The sequence below is a fragment of the Dictyostelium purpureum genome (assembly GCF_000190715.1).
Source record: "Dictyostelium purpureum unplaced genomic scaffold DICPUscaffold_155, whole genome shotgun sequence".
NCBI classification, from domain to species: Eukaryota; Evosea; class Eumycetozoa; order Dictyosteliales; family Dictyosteliaceae; genus Dictyostelium; species Dictyostelium purpureum.
This window is the reverse complement of record NW_003519492.1, coordinates 48879-66886: the sequence shown is the minus strand read 5'-3', so window position 1 is coordinate 66886 and position 18008 is coordinate 48879. Positions and strand designations below refer to the sequence as shown.

Genomic DNA, 18008 nt, shown 5'->3' with positions numbered 1-18008 from the left:
ATTTTTTTTTTTTTTATTTTATAAATTTTTTTTTATATTTTTTTTTTTCTGTTATACCTTTTTTTAAAAAATTAATAAATTTAATTAAAATTTTAAATTTAAATTTATATCTATTTATTTATATATTTTTTTATTGTTGCTTATATATTTATATAAAAAATATATTTTATTTTTTTTATTATTTTTTTTTTCAAATTAATATTAAAATATATTTTTTATTTTTATAATTTTTTTTATATTTTTTTATATTTTTATTTATATATTTCAATTCAATAATCGAACTTATTTTAAATTCTCAATACTCATTGGAAGATAAAATATTCTTTAAAAACAACTCTTGTATAGATTTTTATATTACAAAAATAAATTGGTAATTTATCTTATTATTATTTTATATTTTTATTTTTATTGGTTTTTTTTTTTTAGGAAAAAAAAGATTATTTGGGGTTTCATGGTGTTATTACTTTTATTGGTTCTTGAAATTTAAATTAAATGAAACTTTAAAGTGATTATAAAATCAAATACATACACAATAATAATGATGTTAAAAATAGATTTTTTATTTTTTTTTTTTTTGGTCTTTAATCGCCATATATAACCAGAATATTAAAAAAAACCAAATATATTCAAACTTATTTATATACCACTCTATAGTCTTCATTCACCCAATTAATATACCCCAAAAAAGAAACAAAAAAAACATTTGTTTGTTAGCCCACTTTATTTTCCCCCTCTCTCAAAATATTAATATATATATAATAAAAATTATAAATAAAATAGCTTTATTTGGAAATAAAAAAAAATAGCATCAAATTAAAATTTATTTTTATTATATATTGTGTTTTTTAACCCTATATTTATTAACATATAAATGTATATCTTAAATAATTTTTATTATTATTATTGTTGTTTTTGTGTTGTTGTTATTGTTTTAAAATAATAATCACAAATAACATTAAATTCATTTATTGTATATTCCCTATATGATCTAATGTTGTTGTTTTGCATAGCAATTGCAAAATAAAAATAAAAAATGATCGCACATATTTAATTATATTATTATTATAAATAATTTATAATAATAACAATATAGGTTTATATTGGTTATTATTATTTTTTATTGCGATTGCGACAGATATAAAACAATTTTTTTTTAATATTTACATTGTTACAAACTTCAAAAAAGCAGAGCTGCAACATAAATTTGTGCGCATTTGTGAGTGTGTGAATAACCACATACTCAATTTAATATCTGTTAGAACAACACTCCATAACTCACACACAACCCCAATTTCAAAAAAAAAAAAATTCAAAAAAAAAAGAAAAAAAACAAAAAAAAAAAACATATTCTAAACCCTTCATATAAAAAAAACTTTTATCCATCCGATACAAATTATATTTATTATTATACCTCCTCTATTTATTATCATTATTATTTTAATTTTTATATAAAAAATAAAAACAACAAATAAAAAATTTTTTTTTTAAAAAAAAAAAATTAAAAAAAAAAAAACAATAAAATTATTGCTTTATTTGTAATGTATATAGTAATACCAGTCTTTCTTTATGCTGTCATTTAAAAACAATAACAATCAACCAAAGATAAAAATATCAATTGAAAAAAAATTAAATCTCAACTAAATTTTATAAAATAAAATTATTTATATATGTTTCTATTTTTAAACTTTTATATTTTAAAGAAAAAATATCAAAAAAGTATGCATACAATGATAAATAAATATCTTTTTCAATTAATTGATATCAATCGCCCAACATATTTTAAATTTTATTTTAAAACTAATACATTGCACAAAAAATTGAAATGATAATATTAATCATTTTTTTCGATAGATTTAATTTTAAATTTCCATTTTCCTTATTTTTTTTACTATAAAAAGGAAATAAAAAAAAAAAACCATTTTCATTAAAAAACAACATTCAAAAAAAAAAACCTTAAAAAAAAAAAAAAAAAAAGTCAACTTTTTTATTTATTTATTTATTTATTTATTTATTTATTTAATTTTATTTATTATTTATTATTTATTATTTATTTATTTATTCCCTTTTCAAATTTTTTAACACTTTTTATTTATTTATATCAACATATTTATTTATTTATTCATTTATTTATTTATTTATATATATCTATTATTTATTTATTTATTTATTTATTTATTTATAATAACAATATAACAATTTTTATAGCGCAATTATTTTATTGTAATTTTTTCTTTTTATTTTTTTTCTTAATATATAAATTCATATTAATCAGTTTTTTTTTATTTAAATTTTTTTAGGTTAAAATTTATTTTTTAATTTTGTAAATAAAATATTTTCTGCCCCACCAATAATCATTTAAATAATAAGTAAAATTATTATAAGAATATTTAAACACTACAAATATCTATTTCTTTTCAAATTGTAAAAATAATCATAGTAATAACAAAAAAAGTAATAATAGAAAATTTAAAATCAGAAAAATAATAAAGATCAATTTAAAAAATGACAGCAATTTTTCCAAACAATCAATATTATTACTGGCCACAATATGCCCCACAAAATATGAATCCAAATAAAATAAATATATATAACCAAAATATGATACCAGCAGCAATGGTACCAGGATATTATACTGCCCCAAATACACCAGTTACTTCATCACCAAATATGCATCTTCACTCACCACAACTAATAATGGATCAAAACTCTCCACCAACTACATATGGATATGGTGATACATCACCAGTTATGTCATTATCATCATCATTTGGTATTCCACCAAATATTTCAATGAATTATAATGGAAATAGTAATTATAATAGCAACTTTTGTATCAATAATGCAATTAATAATATTAACAATACATTAAATATTCAAAATGAAGTCAATCAAGAACAAAACAATAACAGCAATAACAATAATGACAATAACAATAGTAATAAAAGATCATATGCATTAATGGAAGAAAATTCATCTTGTTCAACAAGTGAAGAAGACATTTCATCAGATAAACAATGTTTCTCTGATAAAGAAATTAACGACAACGAAGATGATGCCGATATTTATTCCGAAGATGAAGAGGATCAAGAAGCAATTAAAATTTTTATCACTCCTTTAGTAAATTTAATTTATAAAACACCAGGTATTTGCTCACCAATATTAAGATTATTCTCTGAATGTTCAAGAGAAGAAATTTCAGTAAAGCAAATGTTAGTCAAGGTAAATATTATTTATTTATTTTAAAAAAAAAAATAATCAAACATTAACATTTTTTTTTTATTTAGTTAAAACATTTATGTTCCGAATTTTTATTAGATAGCTCGATTTATATGACATTACTCCACTCATTAGTTAAGATCGATGGTGATGTCAAAATGGTAAAATATTTAGTTGAAAATGGTGTTACCGATGAAGAATTAGAATTTACTAAAGAAATTACATTAAACAACAACTCTCAAGAAGTTACCAAAAAGAAAAGAGAAAGAAAGAGAGAAAGCATTAGTAGAGGTATTAGAAGCCCACCAAACAAATGGACTAAAGAAGAAAGTCAAAATCTTATCAAACTTGTCACTGAAAATGGTGATAAGCAATGGAAAAAAATCGCCACTAAATTGGGTGGAGGTAAAACTGGTGCCCAATGCGCTCAACATTGGAAACGTGTATTGAGCCCAGAAATTAAAAAAGGGTCTTGGGATGAAAATGAAGAAGAGCTTTTATTCTAACTCGTCGACAAGCATGGACAAAGCTGGAAGAATGTTGCTATCGAAATTAAAACAAGAACTGACATTCAATGCAGATATCAATACTTTAAAGCAATCATGTCACGTCAGACTGAATGGAATCAACTCGAAGACGACATTATCACTAAGAAAATCAAATTAATGATTCAAAATAATGAAAAGATTTCATTCTCACAAGTCTCCAAGCATTTAGCAAGAGCTAAAACTACCAAGATTCCAAGAACAGCTTTGGAATGTAAAGCTAGATGGCAAGTTTTAAACTCTCATCAATATCAACAACAACAGCAACAAATTCAACAACAAATCCAACAACAAAGTATTCAAATTCAAAATAGTTTTATTCATGAAGCTCAAAACTATTATTACAAAAATAATAATACTGAACAACCATATCATGCAATAAATATGTAAATAATTTTTTATTTAATTTTTCTTCACCTCTAAATAATATTTATAATTATTTATTTATTTAATAAAAAAAATAAAATAATAAAAAAAATTAAATATAAAATTAAATTAATTTAATAAAAATTTATAATTTTTTTAAATAAAAACTATCTTTCTTTTTTTTTATTTAAACATAGATTTATTACTTGATATATATATAACTGATTTAATATATACTCAATTTATTATCTACTGGCTATAATAATAAATTCAACCAACCTTAACAAACACAATCTATTTAATTAATATTTTTTAAATAAACATCACACATTAAAATCTATAATTCCTAATTAGTATTTAAATCTAGATTAATAAAAAAAAAGATTTTTATTTGTAATTATAAAAATTAGTATAAATAAGAATGAAAAAAATCCAAAAGTATGTACTATTCAACAAATTATTAAAACTAAAAAATATTCAAATGACTTTAATTTGTAAATATTTAAATTTATTTTTATTAAAAAATAGTTTTATAAAACTAATTTTTATTCATTTTTTAATAAAATATAGCATCCATCACCCAATTAGGCTCCTTTTCAAATCAAAAAAACTCTTTAGTTTTAAGTGAAACCAGCCCATCCAATGCTCTAGTAGTTTATGATGATAACTATTTACAAAGATTATTAGATTTACATATTAAAATTAATATTTTGGGAATTATAAAATTAGATATTCATTTAAAACTATAAAAATAATTGTAATATATGATTCATGTAAAATCTTAATAAATAAAAACTATTTATTCAATAAACCTATAAAATCTAAAAATGTTTTTTATTTTTTTTAAAAGACAACTTTATTTTATTTATTTTTTATAATTTTTAAAATCCCATTGGAGAGATCTTTTTTGGTATGTACATATTATCTATATCCATTATTTGTGATGCCAAATTTGAACCCAAAGCATACAACTCTTCAGCACTTAAATTTGGGGAAATATTGAAATTTTTGATTTCTAACATAAAGTTTGGTAAGTCTGATTGATTGCTACAATCCTCATTTGATTCATCGAGTACTAAGCTTCTATTGTTGAAATCAAATTGGTTTATTCCTGAATCAAAGAATCCCATTGACTTGTTATGGTTTACCTCTATTGAGTTATTTCTATTTATATTTAAAAAATTAAAATCTTTTCTTGATTTTTTTAACCATTCATTTAATGCATGATTACCTTTAGTTTTTGGATAATAATCTATATAATAAAATAAAAAATTAATAAATAAATTATAAATATAAAAAAATAAACTTAAATATTTACCATTTGATGAGCTATAATCCATATTAATAAATTGCTGAGGAGCTATGTCCCCAAAAAATGTTGGTGAATAAGATGATCCAGTGCCACTTTGTTGGATTTGATTTAAAGTATTTGACATCAACAAAGCATTTCTATTGGCAGTACTATCAGCTGAAATAGGTGTTGGGTTTTCTACAGGAAAAATAATTACATCAAAGTTTTTTAATGGCTTCTCGGCAAAAAGAGATGAAAGATAAAGAGAAAGAGCAACATTGTTCCATTGAGATGAATCATAGCTACCCACTATTACTATCCATCCAACACTCTCTGAGCTACCATATAATTTTACACCTTTAATATCACATTTATCTCTTTCTTGATTAAAGAATGAAATTCGAATATTAGCTGTTTTGAAATATGAGGACATTGAGATATCATTTAATATTCTATATATATCTTTTAAATTTTGTGGATTTGGAATTGATTGAATAATATCATACTTTTTATTTTGAAACTGGGGGGCGGTATAAAAATTTCTTTTTTGTTGGATATTAGCCTTATAAATGTTTGAATTTTTTAAAAGCTTAGTACTTGAGGAGCAACTATTTGTGGTGGAAATATAAAATCTATCGTTTGATTTTTCATTTCTGGTGTTTTTTGGTGATATCAATGAATTGTTTTTAGAAATGGAATTTGAAACCACTGAAAAACCTATTTTGTTTTTTGCTAATATTGTTTTGATCATTTTTATATTTTTTTATTTTTAAATTTTTTGTAAAAATTTTGTGGGCTAAATTATTTTTTATGAATAACTTTATTTTATTTCTAAATATATAATTATAGTTATTATTATTATTATTATTATTTATTTTTATATTATTATTTTTTTTATTGTATAAAACTATCATAAATCTATTTTATTTTTATTTATTTTATATTATTTAATTTTATTTTATTTAATTTAATTTATATTATTTTGTTTTAAAGCTTTTAAATATTATTAAAATATTTTTTTTGTTTTTATATTTAAATTTTAATTTTATAATTATAATTTTACTAAAAAATTATTTAAAAATTATAAATATTTATTTGATTAATATGTAATTAGTAGTAATAATGAAATAAAAAAAAAAAAAAATTTCATTTTAAATTAAAAAAAAAAATTAATTTAAAATATTTATTTTTTTGTTTTTTTTTTTTTCTTATTTTATTTTTAATTTTCTTTTGTATTTTACTGTCTGTGTTATTATTTTAATAAAAAACTAGATTATTACTATAACACGCAGTATTATCTTAATAATAATTTTTTTTTTTTTTTAAATTTAATTTATTTTTAATTTTTTTTCATATTATCATAAATTTTATTTATAATTATTTTTTTAAAATTATAATAATTTAAGAATGTATATGTGTAAAAAAGTAGTACTTTGAGTTCATAAACATAAACATACTCATACAATTTATTTATTTTTTGTGTGGGTGTGTATGTGAACACGGAATCAATTTTATTATTATTATAATTCCAATAATATAATTAATTTTTCTTTTTTTTTTTTTTTTTTATAATAACGGTTATAATTAGACTTAATTAAACAGAATATATATGCTACATCGGAATTTTTTTTATTTTTATTTCTATTTCTATTTTTATTTATATTTTTATTTTTATTTTTATTTTTATTTTTATTTTTATTTTTTTTATTTTTTTTTTTTTAAGTCAAGTTACTTTTAAGTCCAAATCTCAATAAATCTAATTTTTTGGAATGTTCTGTGTAATAATATAACAAAATGTTCTCGTAAATATTCTATTTTAGTTATAACTTAAAAAAAAGAAAAAAAAAAAAAAAAGAAAAATTAAAAAAAATAAAAATTAAAAAAAATAAAAATTAAAATAAATAAAATTTTCCAAAATTTTAAAATTTTTTTTAACATATAACTACACACAAATTATTTATTAAACACACAATAAAGAAATAAGAAAAAAGGGACAGAGGATAAAATAAAGTACACTTCTATTTTTTCAATAAAAAGTACATAAATTATAATAATATAAATAAAATACAATTATATTAGCAATAACAATAATAATAACAATAACAATAACAGTAATAATTAATAATTAATAATAATAAATAGTAATAATAAATAATAGATAATATAAATACAGTGAAATATATAATAATAATATATATAAATAATTTATAATAAAATTATAAATAAAATTTTACACTTTTAAAAGTGAAAATGGAAACATTTGAAAGCGAAAATCTTTTAAGGTAAACATCAATTATTTTTTGAAAAGGTTTTTTTATTCTTTTTTTTATTAAATTTCTAATATTATTAAATTATAGTGATGAAAAAAGGAGCTATCAAGTAGTAGGTCAAAATACGCCAAATAAATATTGGATAGGTTTAATAATTATATTACTTTCGAATATTTCTTTATCTATAGTTTCAGTTTCAATTTGGCCCTATTTACATTATGTAAATATTTTAATATAAAAATCCATTGTAAAAAGAAAAAGTTATTAATATTATTTTATTTTACAGAATAATCTTTCAATATATGTTTTTGCTATTAGCATAAGTGGATTTCATACAGGGGCAAGCATTGGTAGAAAATTCTTTTCATATTACATAGAAAAAACACAAAGTTATTGGTTATTATTATTTACATCATTAGCGGTTACTTTTATTGGAGATATTCTTTATGCAGCAATACCAGATTCAACATTCGTTTTAATAAGCAGAGCAATCGTTGGATTTGGAACTGGTAGTCAAGTTATATTACAAAGTTTACTTACAGACTCATCTGATCCAATTTTATTGAAAACTAGAATTTCAAAAGTATCTCTTGCAACATCTTTTGGTTATATTATAGGTCCTGCAATAATTGCAATCATTTCATCGATCAATTTAACAACTGCATTAAACATTAAAGATGGTTTATTAGTTTTAGTTTGGCTTTCTGCTTTCTTAACCTTTTTAGCAATGGTAATAGCTATAATTGGTAAATTTACTGATAACTCGATTTCACGACATTATCAATCAAACTTGGGTACAAGTGGCGAAATAGGTAAGATATCAAAATACTAAAAGTATACACAAAAATTAATAATATTTATATTCTAATATCCATATTTAATTTTTTAGATGAAGGTTCATACCAAGTATATAATAAGAATATTTTTAGAGCACCAAAAGCATGTTGTATTATACCACCAAAGGTTTTAGTTGTAATATTTGGTTTCACACATTTTTTAATTTTTAATGCAGGAATGGTTTTAGAAACTTTAATTATACCGTTTTTAACAGATGTTGGAGGAGTTAGTAGTTACAATTGGAATTTAACAAAAATATCATTGTTTTTCATGGGATTAGGTGTTTCTTGTGCAATCACTTTATTTGTCTCAAAAAAGATTACAGATCAAAGTTTATTACTCATAGGCAGTGTCATGCTAATGGTTGTAGGCTATGGTTTTATGATCGTTTGGAGCTTACCAGATTCCAAGATTGTAACAAACGTTGAAAATTTAGATCCACCATTAGTAAGATTCCTTTTGGGTGTTGTTTCAGTGGCCATTGGTTTCCCTCTTGCTGTTACAAGCTCCATCACATTGTTTTTCCAACTTTTCTCTGGTCAATCAAGTTCATTCTATTCAACCTTTTTCCAATTTGCGTCAAATTTTGGTAGATTATTAGGACCTGTTTGGGCTGCTTTAATTTTCTCCTATGTCAATTCAAACTTTACTTTCTTATTTGCTTTTATTTTATGTTTAGTCTCATTGTTTTTCTTAATTATTACGAAAAAGTAAGAAATTTCATTTATTATTTAATTTTAAAAAAATTTATATTAACCATTTATTTTTAATAATTTTAGATCAATTAGATATATAAATACAACAACAAGTCCAAAAAAAAATCCAATTATAAGTATAAATGACGAAGATGACAATAATCAATTTTAAAGTTTAATTTAATTAAAAAACTTTAATGATTAGGGATAAATTATTTAGTGTTAATATATAATAATAAACATATAGTTTTTTTTTTTTTTTTTTTTTAAAATAAAAAAAAAAATTATTTATTTGAAAAAAGCATAGTTATTCAGTTATTTTTACATTTTATTTTGGTCTAATAAATATAAAATATTGTTTTTATTTTTACAATACATAGATTAATTTTATTTTTTTAAACTTTTGAAATGATGTGTTTATCAACTGTTGATAGTTTTTGATAGGTATCGGATTGAACAACAAATGAGGGTGCCAAGAATAAAACATTTGGGAAATTCTTTTTGGTTATATCGAATGATCTGTCCCAGGCTCTATCAGTAATAATGAATTTGGTGTTTGTAGTTGGTTTGGTTGAAATAATACCCTTATAAGCAATAATTAATCTTGTAACACTTTTTCTTGATGCTTCATCCTTTAAACTAAGATAAAATTCGAATCCATCAAAAAATGATGGTAATGGTTTTAAAATATCTAAATTTAATAATGAAAAACAATTAATAATTAAATTAAATAAAAGAAATTTCTTTAAAAAAAAAAAACCTACATTCTTTACCTTTCAAATCTTTTAATTCACCTAAATTATTATTGGCTTTTGGAAGGTTATTGCTTGGTTTATTATATGCTATTGGTTTTTCATCATTATCTTCATCAGTATCACCTAAACTTGCTATTATATTATCCTTTGCACCATTTGCTTTTTCTTGAACTGTGCCCTTAATATTATTATTACTTTTTATTCTATCAAGTTCAGATTTTACCTCTTCAGCGGTCATCTGAATTGTATTACTTCTTTCAAATAATAAATCCTCATCAAACTCTTCAGCTTTTGGTGGCTTTGGTTTATATTTAATTGGTGGTGGTGAGGAGGAAGAGGATTTTTGTACATCATATTCTTCATTGTAATATTTATTTGGTCTATAAGATGAACTAGATTTATAACTACCTTGATTATCATCGCCGTCATTGTCATGATCGTTATTCTTTTTGTGGCTTGATTTTTGTTTTTTATGATGAGTGTTGTGGTGAATTTCGCCTTTTGGTTTATAGTGATAGGCTCTTTGAAGATAATCCAAGCCATCTTGAAGCAAATCATTGACGTTTTCTTTATCAAATACTATATCATCGGGGTCTCTGTCGGATTTTTCTGATGAAGAGAAGCTATTGTCAATGAATCCATCATTATAGTCGTACTCGTTTGGTATATGACTATCATCCTCGCTATCATCGGATGTTGGATCACCTTTTCTCTTTCTCTTTTTCTCTGTTGTACTAATACTTTTTCCAATTTTATCTTTTTTAGGAGTACTTTGTGTGGCCTCACTATTATTTGATCTAAAAGTATACTTTCCTATTGGTAATCTAGATTTTAATTTATAACAATCTTCGATCCAATCTGGATTTACAATTGAGCCACCTGCTTTCTTTGCTTCTTTAAACTTGGGGGTATTATCAAATGGTGTAACTAAATGAGTTGCTTCTCTGCACCAATCTGGTTTATACTCTGCACCCATTTCAATAGCTTTATCTCTTAACTCACCTTTTTGTGGATTAACTATACCACCAATTACCAAAACGACACCTTTCTAAATAATTATATTTTAAATTAGTAAAATAAAAACTTTTTATATATAAAACTATTTAAATATTATTACATACCAATAAATTACCAAATGAAGTAAGTTTCTTTTGTTGTTTTGGAGTTGAAAGTATTTGAAGATTATCGCCTTCTTGATCAGTTTCCCCATCATTTTCATTATTTACATTGTTTTGTTGTGTAATATTTTCTTTAATGTTTGATTTTAACTTCTTTTTTTTGAGTTGGTCTTGGTTAATTCTATCAGTTTTTTCCTCTTCATTTTCTTCTTCAGTTTCAATTTCAACAGTTTCAACCTTTTTAGTCTCCATTGAGACATCGGTACCACTATTATTAAGATTGTTATTATTACTACTATTTACAGTTGATTTTTTACTAATTATTAAAACTTGACCAGGTAAAGGATTATTTAAAGCTAAAGTTGCTCCTTTACTTATTTTCCCAAGATTACTGTTTCCTTTTGTAAGTTCAGCTGGTATAAAATTTAAAACTTGGGTAGAGTCGGTTTTGAACGCTGTTGGCTCTGTTTCAATGCTTGTATTTGTTGCTCTTGAATCATTTAAAGATGTATCTGTCATACTAATATTTTCAGGCTCTACGAGCTTTATGCTTGATGCTTGCTTTTTAACTGGACCATAAATTTTAATTGAACCTATACCTAAATTATCTAATGACCATGGTTGGGTGCACACTATTCTAATTCTCTCCCATTTTCTTGGTATTGTCTGTTGTGAAAATTGTTTACAATCAAATACTTTGGTTTTATTTCTGTTTACTTTATTTGTACTTTCGCTAAATGTCATAAAATTTGTTAATGGAACCAAAACTTGAAATTCAGTTGGCTCCCAAGTAACTAATCCAACTAAAATTTCGATAAACGCTGATCCTCCATTGGTAATTTCAATTTGCTTGATTTGTGTGGGTGATGGGAATTGTAACTCTATATATGCTTTATCAGTTTTATCTTTAGTTTGCCAAACTCTGTAGGTATCTTCTACTAAAACATTAATTGATTTATAATGTTCACTTTCAGATGAACAACTAGATACACTTGAATCTATTAATCTTAATGGTGGTTGTGTTGTAATACTATCACTATTTATTGGTAACATTATTATTTAATTTATTTAATTTAATTTTTTTAAGATTTATAAAAAAAAATAAAACAAAACTATAAACAATTAACTGTTATAGCTCTTTTAAAAATTTTTTTAAAAAAAATAATATTATCAAAAAAAAATTTAAAAAAAAATTTAAAAAAAAATTAATATATTTTTTTAAAAAAATCTATTTTCTTAGAAGCTTAAAATAAATAAAAATAAAACAAGATGAAAATTGGTTTGAAAAAATTTAAAGAAATATTTATTTTTTTGTTACTATTATTTTTTTTTTTTCTTTTTTTTTTTCTTATTTTATCACATAGCTTTTAAAGAAATTATTTAATTGAATAAATTGAAATTAAAAGCATTATTATTGTTATTATTATTGGTATTGGTATTGTTATTATTGGCGCCTGGTTTGTTATTAAAATTGTTGGTGTTGTTGTTGCTATTGTGTGAGGTATAATAATTTAAATCGATATTATAGTTTGGTTTGGTTGGGGTTGTTTGAGTTGGTGAAACAAATGAACCAAAATCACCGTTACTGGTAGTGGTGGCACCATTTGGTTGTCTTTTAGTTGGTGTTGGTGTTAAGGTGGTGGCATTCCAACCATCAAATGAATTTGTCGTTGTTGAATTTGATGTTGAGGATGAAACTGATGATGAAGAAACATTTAAATTACCAAATGATGAATTGAGTGAATTAATACCACCGTTGTTCATTGGTGTTGAGTTGAAATTTGATGTTGTTGGTCTCATACCCATACTTGTTGTAGAGCCATTAAAACCAAATGATTGATTTGATGATGTTGATGAATTTAATGAATTATTTATACTTCTATTATTCATATTATTCATATTATTCATATTATTCATACTATTCATATTGTTCATATTATTATTAATACTGTTTATATTGTTTATATTGTTATTATTATTATTATTATTATTATTTGAATGGGAAACAAATGAACCAAAATCGCTATCGTTGTCAAAAGTAAATGATTTGTTGTCACTTTCAAATGTAAATGATTTACCATTATTATTATTATTAATATTGTTATTATTGTTATTATTTTTATTGTTATTATTCATGTTATTTTGGTTTGAATTATTAAAGAGACCATTTGAACTATTATTTACACTATTATTATTACTATTTGAATTTTGGTTTTGTTGTGTTGGTACGATTGGTGTATTACCCCATGAATCAAAATCATCAAAAAGAGATGGAGTTGATCCTAAAGATTTGTTATTTGTGCTACTATTCATACCATTATTATTATTGCTATTAGGGATACTACCAGTACTATTGTGGATATTATTTGTATTATTAGATTTAATATCACTATTGTCTAAAATATCGAAAAGATTCTTTCTTGGATTTGTTGGAGTAGAATTTACGCTGCCACTGTAGTTGCTATTATTTAATTGAGTTGGGTTTGATGATGAAGAGTTTCTTAATGGTTGTGGAAAAGAGTTTGAAGATGATGAAGATCTAATATTAAAATTAACACTACTATTACCATTACTATTACCATTACTATTGTTATTATTATTGTTATTACTACTGCTATTATTATTATTAAAAGTTTGAAGACCTCTTCTTTGAGAACCTTTCATTTCTTGAATACGATCTAAAACATCTTGAATTGTTGGACGCTCTGATGGATCTGATACCAAGATGTATTCGATTAATTTGTGGAAGTTTGGTGAGAATTTTGAATTTTCTGGGATCTTATAATTTCCGTTGATGATATGAAGTGAACCGCCATCAAATGGATCACAATAGAATGCCATTTTGAATAATAAACAACCCAATGCCCAAATATCAACCCTTTCATTGATTACTGCTCCACGATAGAGATCGACCATTTCAGGTGCACGATAAAATAATGTTGTAAACATATTGATGTCATCTTCGGCTTTACCTCTTTCTTGATCACGGCTAGTGTTGAAAGTTTTGGATGTACTACTTCCAAAATCACATAATTTATAACGATTTGATTGTTGACATAATAAAACATTTTCAATCTTTAAATCTCTATGGGCTATTGGCGGTTGTTGTTGATGCATTGCTAAAAGACCGTTGCAAACATCTGAAAAAATTGAAAGAATTTCTCTTTCGTCCAATCTTGTATGTTCTCTTTGATTCATAATATCTAAAACACTACCACCACTGCAAAATTCCATTAACATTAAAACTTCAGTTTCTCTTGTATTTCTATTTTCAACTAATTTGTGAGCTTCTAATTTTACAATATTTGGATTTCCTCTTAATCTTTGCTTTTTTTTTTTTTTTTTTTTTTTTTATAAATGAAAATATTAATATCTAATTTTTTTTTTTTTTTTTTTTTTTGCTTTATTATATTCTTACCATAACATCGATTTCATTTTTTATTGCTTCCAATCTTTCACGCTCTTGAATAAACATTCTTTTCAATGCATATGTGTGATTGTAGTCGTCACGTACTAAATAAACAAAACCAAAACCACCTTCAGCCAATAACTTTATTTCTGTTAAACGTCTACCACCAACCTCATAGATTGCGCCGGTACGTCCACCAGTAATATTACCCCATACACTTCCAACATTATCTGAAATTGATTTTGAATTTATATTTGTAATTGCATCGCCTGCTGCTTCAATAAAATTTGATCCAAATTCGAAAAATCTATTCATTTTATTCTAAATATGGATACAAATATTTAATTTATTACTTTTTAAATATTATTTTACTATTACTATTTTATTATTACTAATTTATTATTCTAAAAAACACAACACAACAACAACAAGTTATTTTTCTATTATAATAGTAAATATTACACACAATAAAATATTTTATTGCAAAAAAATTAAAAAAAAAAAAAATTTTAAAAAAAATTTTTAAAAAAAAATTAAAAATAATATTTTAAAATCAAAAAAAAAAAAAAGATAAAAAAAAAAAAAACTGTAATATGGTTATTTCTACCAGTTTTTGAAATTATTATATTTTACATTTATACTCTTTTTTTAGAAAAGGATAAACTAAAAAAAAAAAAGATACTAAAATAGTGTTATTTGTTAAAATTCATTTAATTTTTTATTTTTTATTTTTTTTAATTTTTTTTCATTTTTTCATTTTTTTTTTAATTTTTTTAAATTATTTTATTTTTGTGAATTCACAAATTACAAATATATATATATTTTTTATTTTAAATATAAAAGATGTCAAATTTTAAAAGAGCGAGTGGCGATGTATATAATAGAAACTGGGTATTAGAAGCAGAAAAAGGATCAGGAGGATCTTTACAAAATACACCAGGAGGATTAAGTGCAATCGAGTCATCAACACCATCAGGAGTATCCTCTTCAGGCACATTCGTATCACAACAACCATCAACACAACAATCTATGGAATTAAAAGTTAAAAAAGGTTGGGAATTAGCTAAATCACCTGCTAAAAATATATTTATGACTGGTTTTTTCCTTTGGATGATTGGAAATGGTATAAATATTTTCACAATGCCCGTTATTATATATGCTGTCATTAATCCTGTTAAAGCAATTTTACAAACAAACTCAAGTAAGTAACAATACTCAATATTATAACTACCAAATAAAATTACTAACCTATAATTATTCATTCAGTGTTTTCAAGATTTGATGATTGTAAAAGAGATATTATACAAATGAAGATTACTTTTATAGCAATTCAACTAGTTTTACTTGGTGTTACTTTATATAAATGTAGTAGTATGGGCTTATTACCAATAACTCCATCCGATTGGATTTCCTCATTACCAATTAAAAAGGTAAGTTTATTTTTAATTAGTTGATCTACTTTTTTTCTTTTTACTAATCATATCATAACATTTATATTTTTAGAATGTTGAATTTTCAAGCGGTTCAGTTGTAATGTAAATAAATATTAAATATCCAAAAAATAACAAAAAAAAAAAACTATCAAATAAAATAATTAAATACATAACTGCTTTTGTAACTGTTTTTCTTATTTATTTATAATTTTTTTTTTTTTTTTTTTTTTTTTTTTCAAACAAAAAATTTTTAATTTTAATTTTTAATTTTTTTTTTTTTTTCAATTTTTTTCGTTTTTTTTTTATTTTTTTATATTAATTTAAAACACCCACACCACACCTCCTCGATTCGTATTATTTCTTTAATAGGAGTTTTATATTTTATTTTTCATTGTATTATAATAATTATTTTTTATTTTTTATTTTTTTATTAAAAGAAAAAAGAAAAAAAAGAAAAAAAAAATGTTAAGAACATCTAGTAGTCTTATTAACAAATTTAATAAAAACATAATTTTAACACCAACTTGCGGATTATATTCCAAATCTTTAAACAAAACAACAAAATTAAATTTTTCAACTAAAACAGATTCAAGCCTTAAAAACAATGATATAAATAACCAAAATAATAATAATAATAATAGTAATAACCAAAACAACAACAATAACAACAATAAAAAAAAAAGTAATAAGGGATTAATCTTTTTAGGTGCAACAGCTGTCACTATATTAGGTTTCTATGTATATTTTAAACAAAATGGATCCGAACCAAAGGTAATATTTCATATATATTTATATATTTATTTTGTACTTCTTTCGTTTCTATTATCCATTCTAATATTTATTTTTTATATTATAAAACCCGCTATCTCTTTTTCTGCCTATCTATATTCATACAAATTATTATTATTATATTAAAGCTTTATAGATTATTATGGACTTAATATATATTATTATTACAATAATGGGAAAAATAGAAGTAACATTAATAGTGATAATAATTATATAATATATAATAACTATATTTTTAATTATGATAATCCAGAAATAATTTTAGTTAGATTTGTTTTATTAATAGTTTTATTATTTTTAACCAATAAATATTTAATAAAGATCGAATTTGTAAAGAGAATCCCATTCCGTATAACATCAAATCTTTGGGGTAAAATGGCAGGTATTACAATTCCAGAAAGTTTAAGATCACCAATTTTCAAGAGTTATTCATATTTATTTGGTGTCAACATTGACGAAGCAGAAAAGCCAATCGAAGAATATCCAACTATGGGTGATTTCTTTGCTCGTCATTTAAAGAGCAATGCAAGACCAATTGATTCCAAAAGTGATATGGTATCACCAGTTGACGGAACTGTAATTTATCATGGTAAAGTTGAAAAGAACACTGTTGAGCAAGTTAAAGGTCTCACATATACATTAGAGCAATTCCTTGGTCCAGAAGAGTTGGAATCAATCAAAGGCAAAAATCTTTATCATATAGGTCTTTATTTATCACCAGGCGATTACCATGGTATTCATTCACCAGTAGATTGGAAGATTAAAAATCGTTATCACTTCCCAGGTTATTTATTCCCAGTTGCCAAAGTTGCCGTTGACAACATTCCAGGCTTATTCGCTATGAACGAACGTGTAGTTTTAACTGGTGCTTGGAAACATGGTTTTTATTCATTAACCCCAGTTGGCGCTTCAAATGTCGGAACCATTGTTTTAGACTTTGATAAAGATCTCCATTCAAACAATCAAAAAGACAATGCTTTAGATTTCGAAAAAAATACATACTATAAAAAGAATTATCAATCAATCATTCCATCTGGAAAAGGTGATGAAGTAGCTTTCTTTAGAATGGGTTCAACTGTTATTTTAATTTTTGAAGTCCCAGAAGGTAAAAAATTCGATTTCAACATTAATCCAGGTCAACATGTTAAATTTGGTGAATCAATGGGTAAATTAAACTAAAAAGTTAATAAAAACCAGTATTATTATAAATATTTATAAATTTAATAAAATTCTTAAAAAAATTTTTAAAAGAAAAAAAAAAAATCACACAAAAAAAAAAATTTC

At 22.8% G+C, this 18008-nt stretch overlaps 6 protein-coding genes across 6 annotated transcripts; 3 read left to right on the top strand and 3 right to left on the bottom strand.

Annotated features, from left to right (window-relative positions):
• The first annotated feature begins 1804 nt into the window (after positions 1-1804).
• DICPUDRAFT_94790 (uncharacterized protein) lies at positions 1805-4296 on the top strand. The gene is made up of 4 exons (XM_003288944.1): positions 1805-2220; positions 2298-3219; positions 3285-3685; positions 3746-4296. The coding sequence occupies exons 2-4, from the start codon at positions 2503-2505 to the stop codon at positions 4149-4151; spliced, it is 1524 nt and encodes a 507-aa protein (XP_003288992.1). The 5' UTR covers positions 1805-2220; positions 2298-2502; the 3' UTR covers positions 4152-4296.
• Positions 4297-4972: 676 nt separating this feature from the next.
• On the bottom strand, positions 4973-6169 carry DICPUDRAFT_98205 (uncharacterized protein; the record flags this gene model as incomplete). The annotated part of the gene is made up of 2 exons (XM_003288932.1): positions 4973-5379; positions 5446-6169. 2 exons carry the CDS (start codon positions 6167-6169, stop codon positions 5009-5011), a joined length of 1095 nt encoding a protein of 364 aa, XP_003288980.1. The 3' UTR covers positions 4973-5008.
• Positions 6170-7069: 900 nt separating this feature from the next.
• On the top strand, positions 7070-9515 carry DICPUDRAFT_94789 (uncharacterized protein). Its single transcript, XM_003288943.1, has 5 exons — positions 7070-7700; positions 7776-7908; positions 7975-8500; positions 8578-9235; positions 9305-9515. Exons 1-5 carry the CDS (start codon positions 7669-7671, stop codon positions 9390-9392), a joined length of 1437 nt encoding a protein of 478 aa, XP_003288991.1. The 5' UTR covers positions 7070-7668; the 3' UTR covers positions 9393-9515.
• Positions 9516-9615: 100 nt separating this feature from the next.
• DICPUDRAFT_79761 (uncharacterized protein) lies at positions 9616-12146 on the bottom strand (the record flags this gene model as incomplete). Its single annotated transcript, XM_003288931.1, has 3 exons — positions 9616-9911; positions 9985-11023; positions 11097-12146. The coding sequence occupies 3 exons, from the start codon at positions 12144-12146 to the stop codon at positions 9616-9618; spliced, it is 2385 nt and encodes a 794-aa protein (XP_003288979.1).
• A 225-nt stretch (positions 12147-12371) lies between these two features.
• On the bottom strand, positions 12372-14940 carry DICPUDRAFT_98203 (uncharacterized protein). The gene is made up of 2 exons (XM_003288930.1): positions 14512-14940; positions 12372-14420 (listed from the first exon to the last, which is right to left on the bottom strand). Exons 1-2 carry the CDS (start codon positions 14815-14817, stop codon positions 12474-12476), a joined length of 2253 nt encoding a protein of 750 aa, XP_003288978.1. The 5' UTR covers positions 14818-14940; the 3' UTR covers positions 12372-12473.
• Positions 14941-15345: 405 nt separating this feature from the next.
• DICPUDRAFT_55778 (uncharacterized protein) lies at positions 15346-17903 on the top strand (the record flags this gene model as incomplete). The annotated part of the gene is made up of 5 exons (XM_003288942.1): positions 15346-15703; positions 15769-15932; positions 16006-16037; positions 16373-16706; positions 17046-17903. 5 exons carry the CDS (start codon positions 15346-15348, stop codon positions 17901-17903), a joined length of 1746 nt encoding a protein of 581 aa, XP_003288990.1.
• Between the last annotated feature and the right edge of the window lie 105 nt (positions 17904-18008).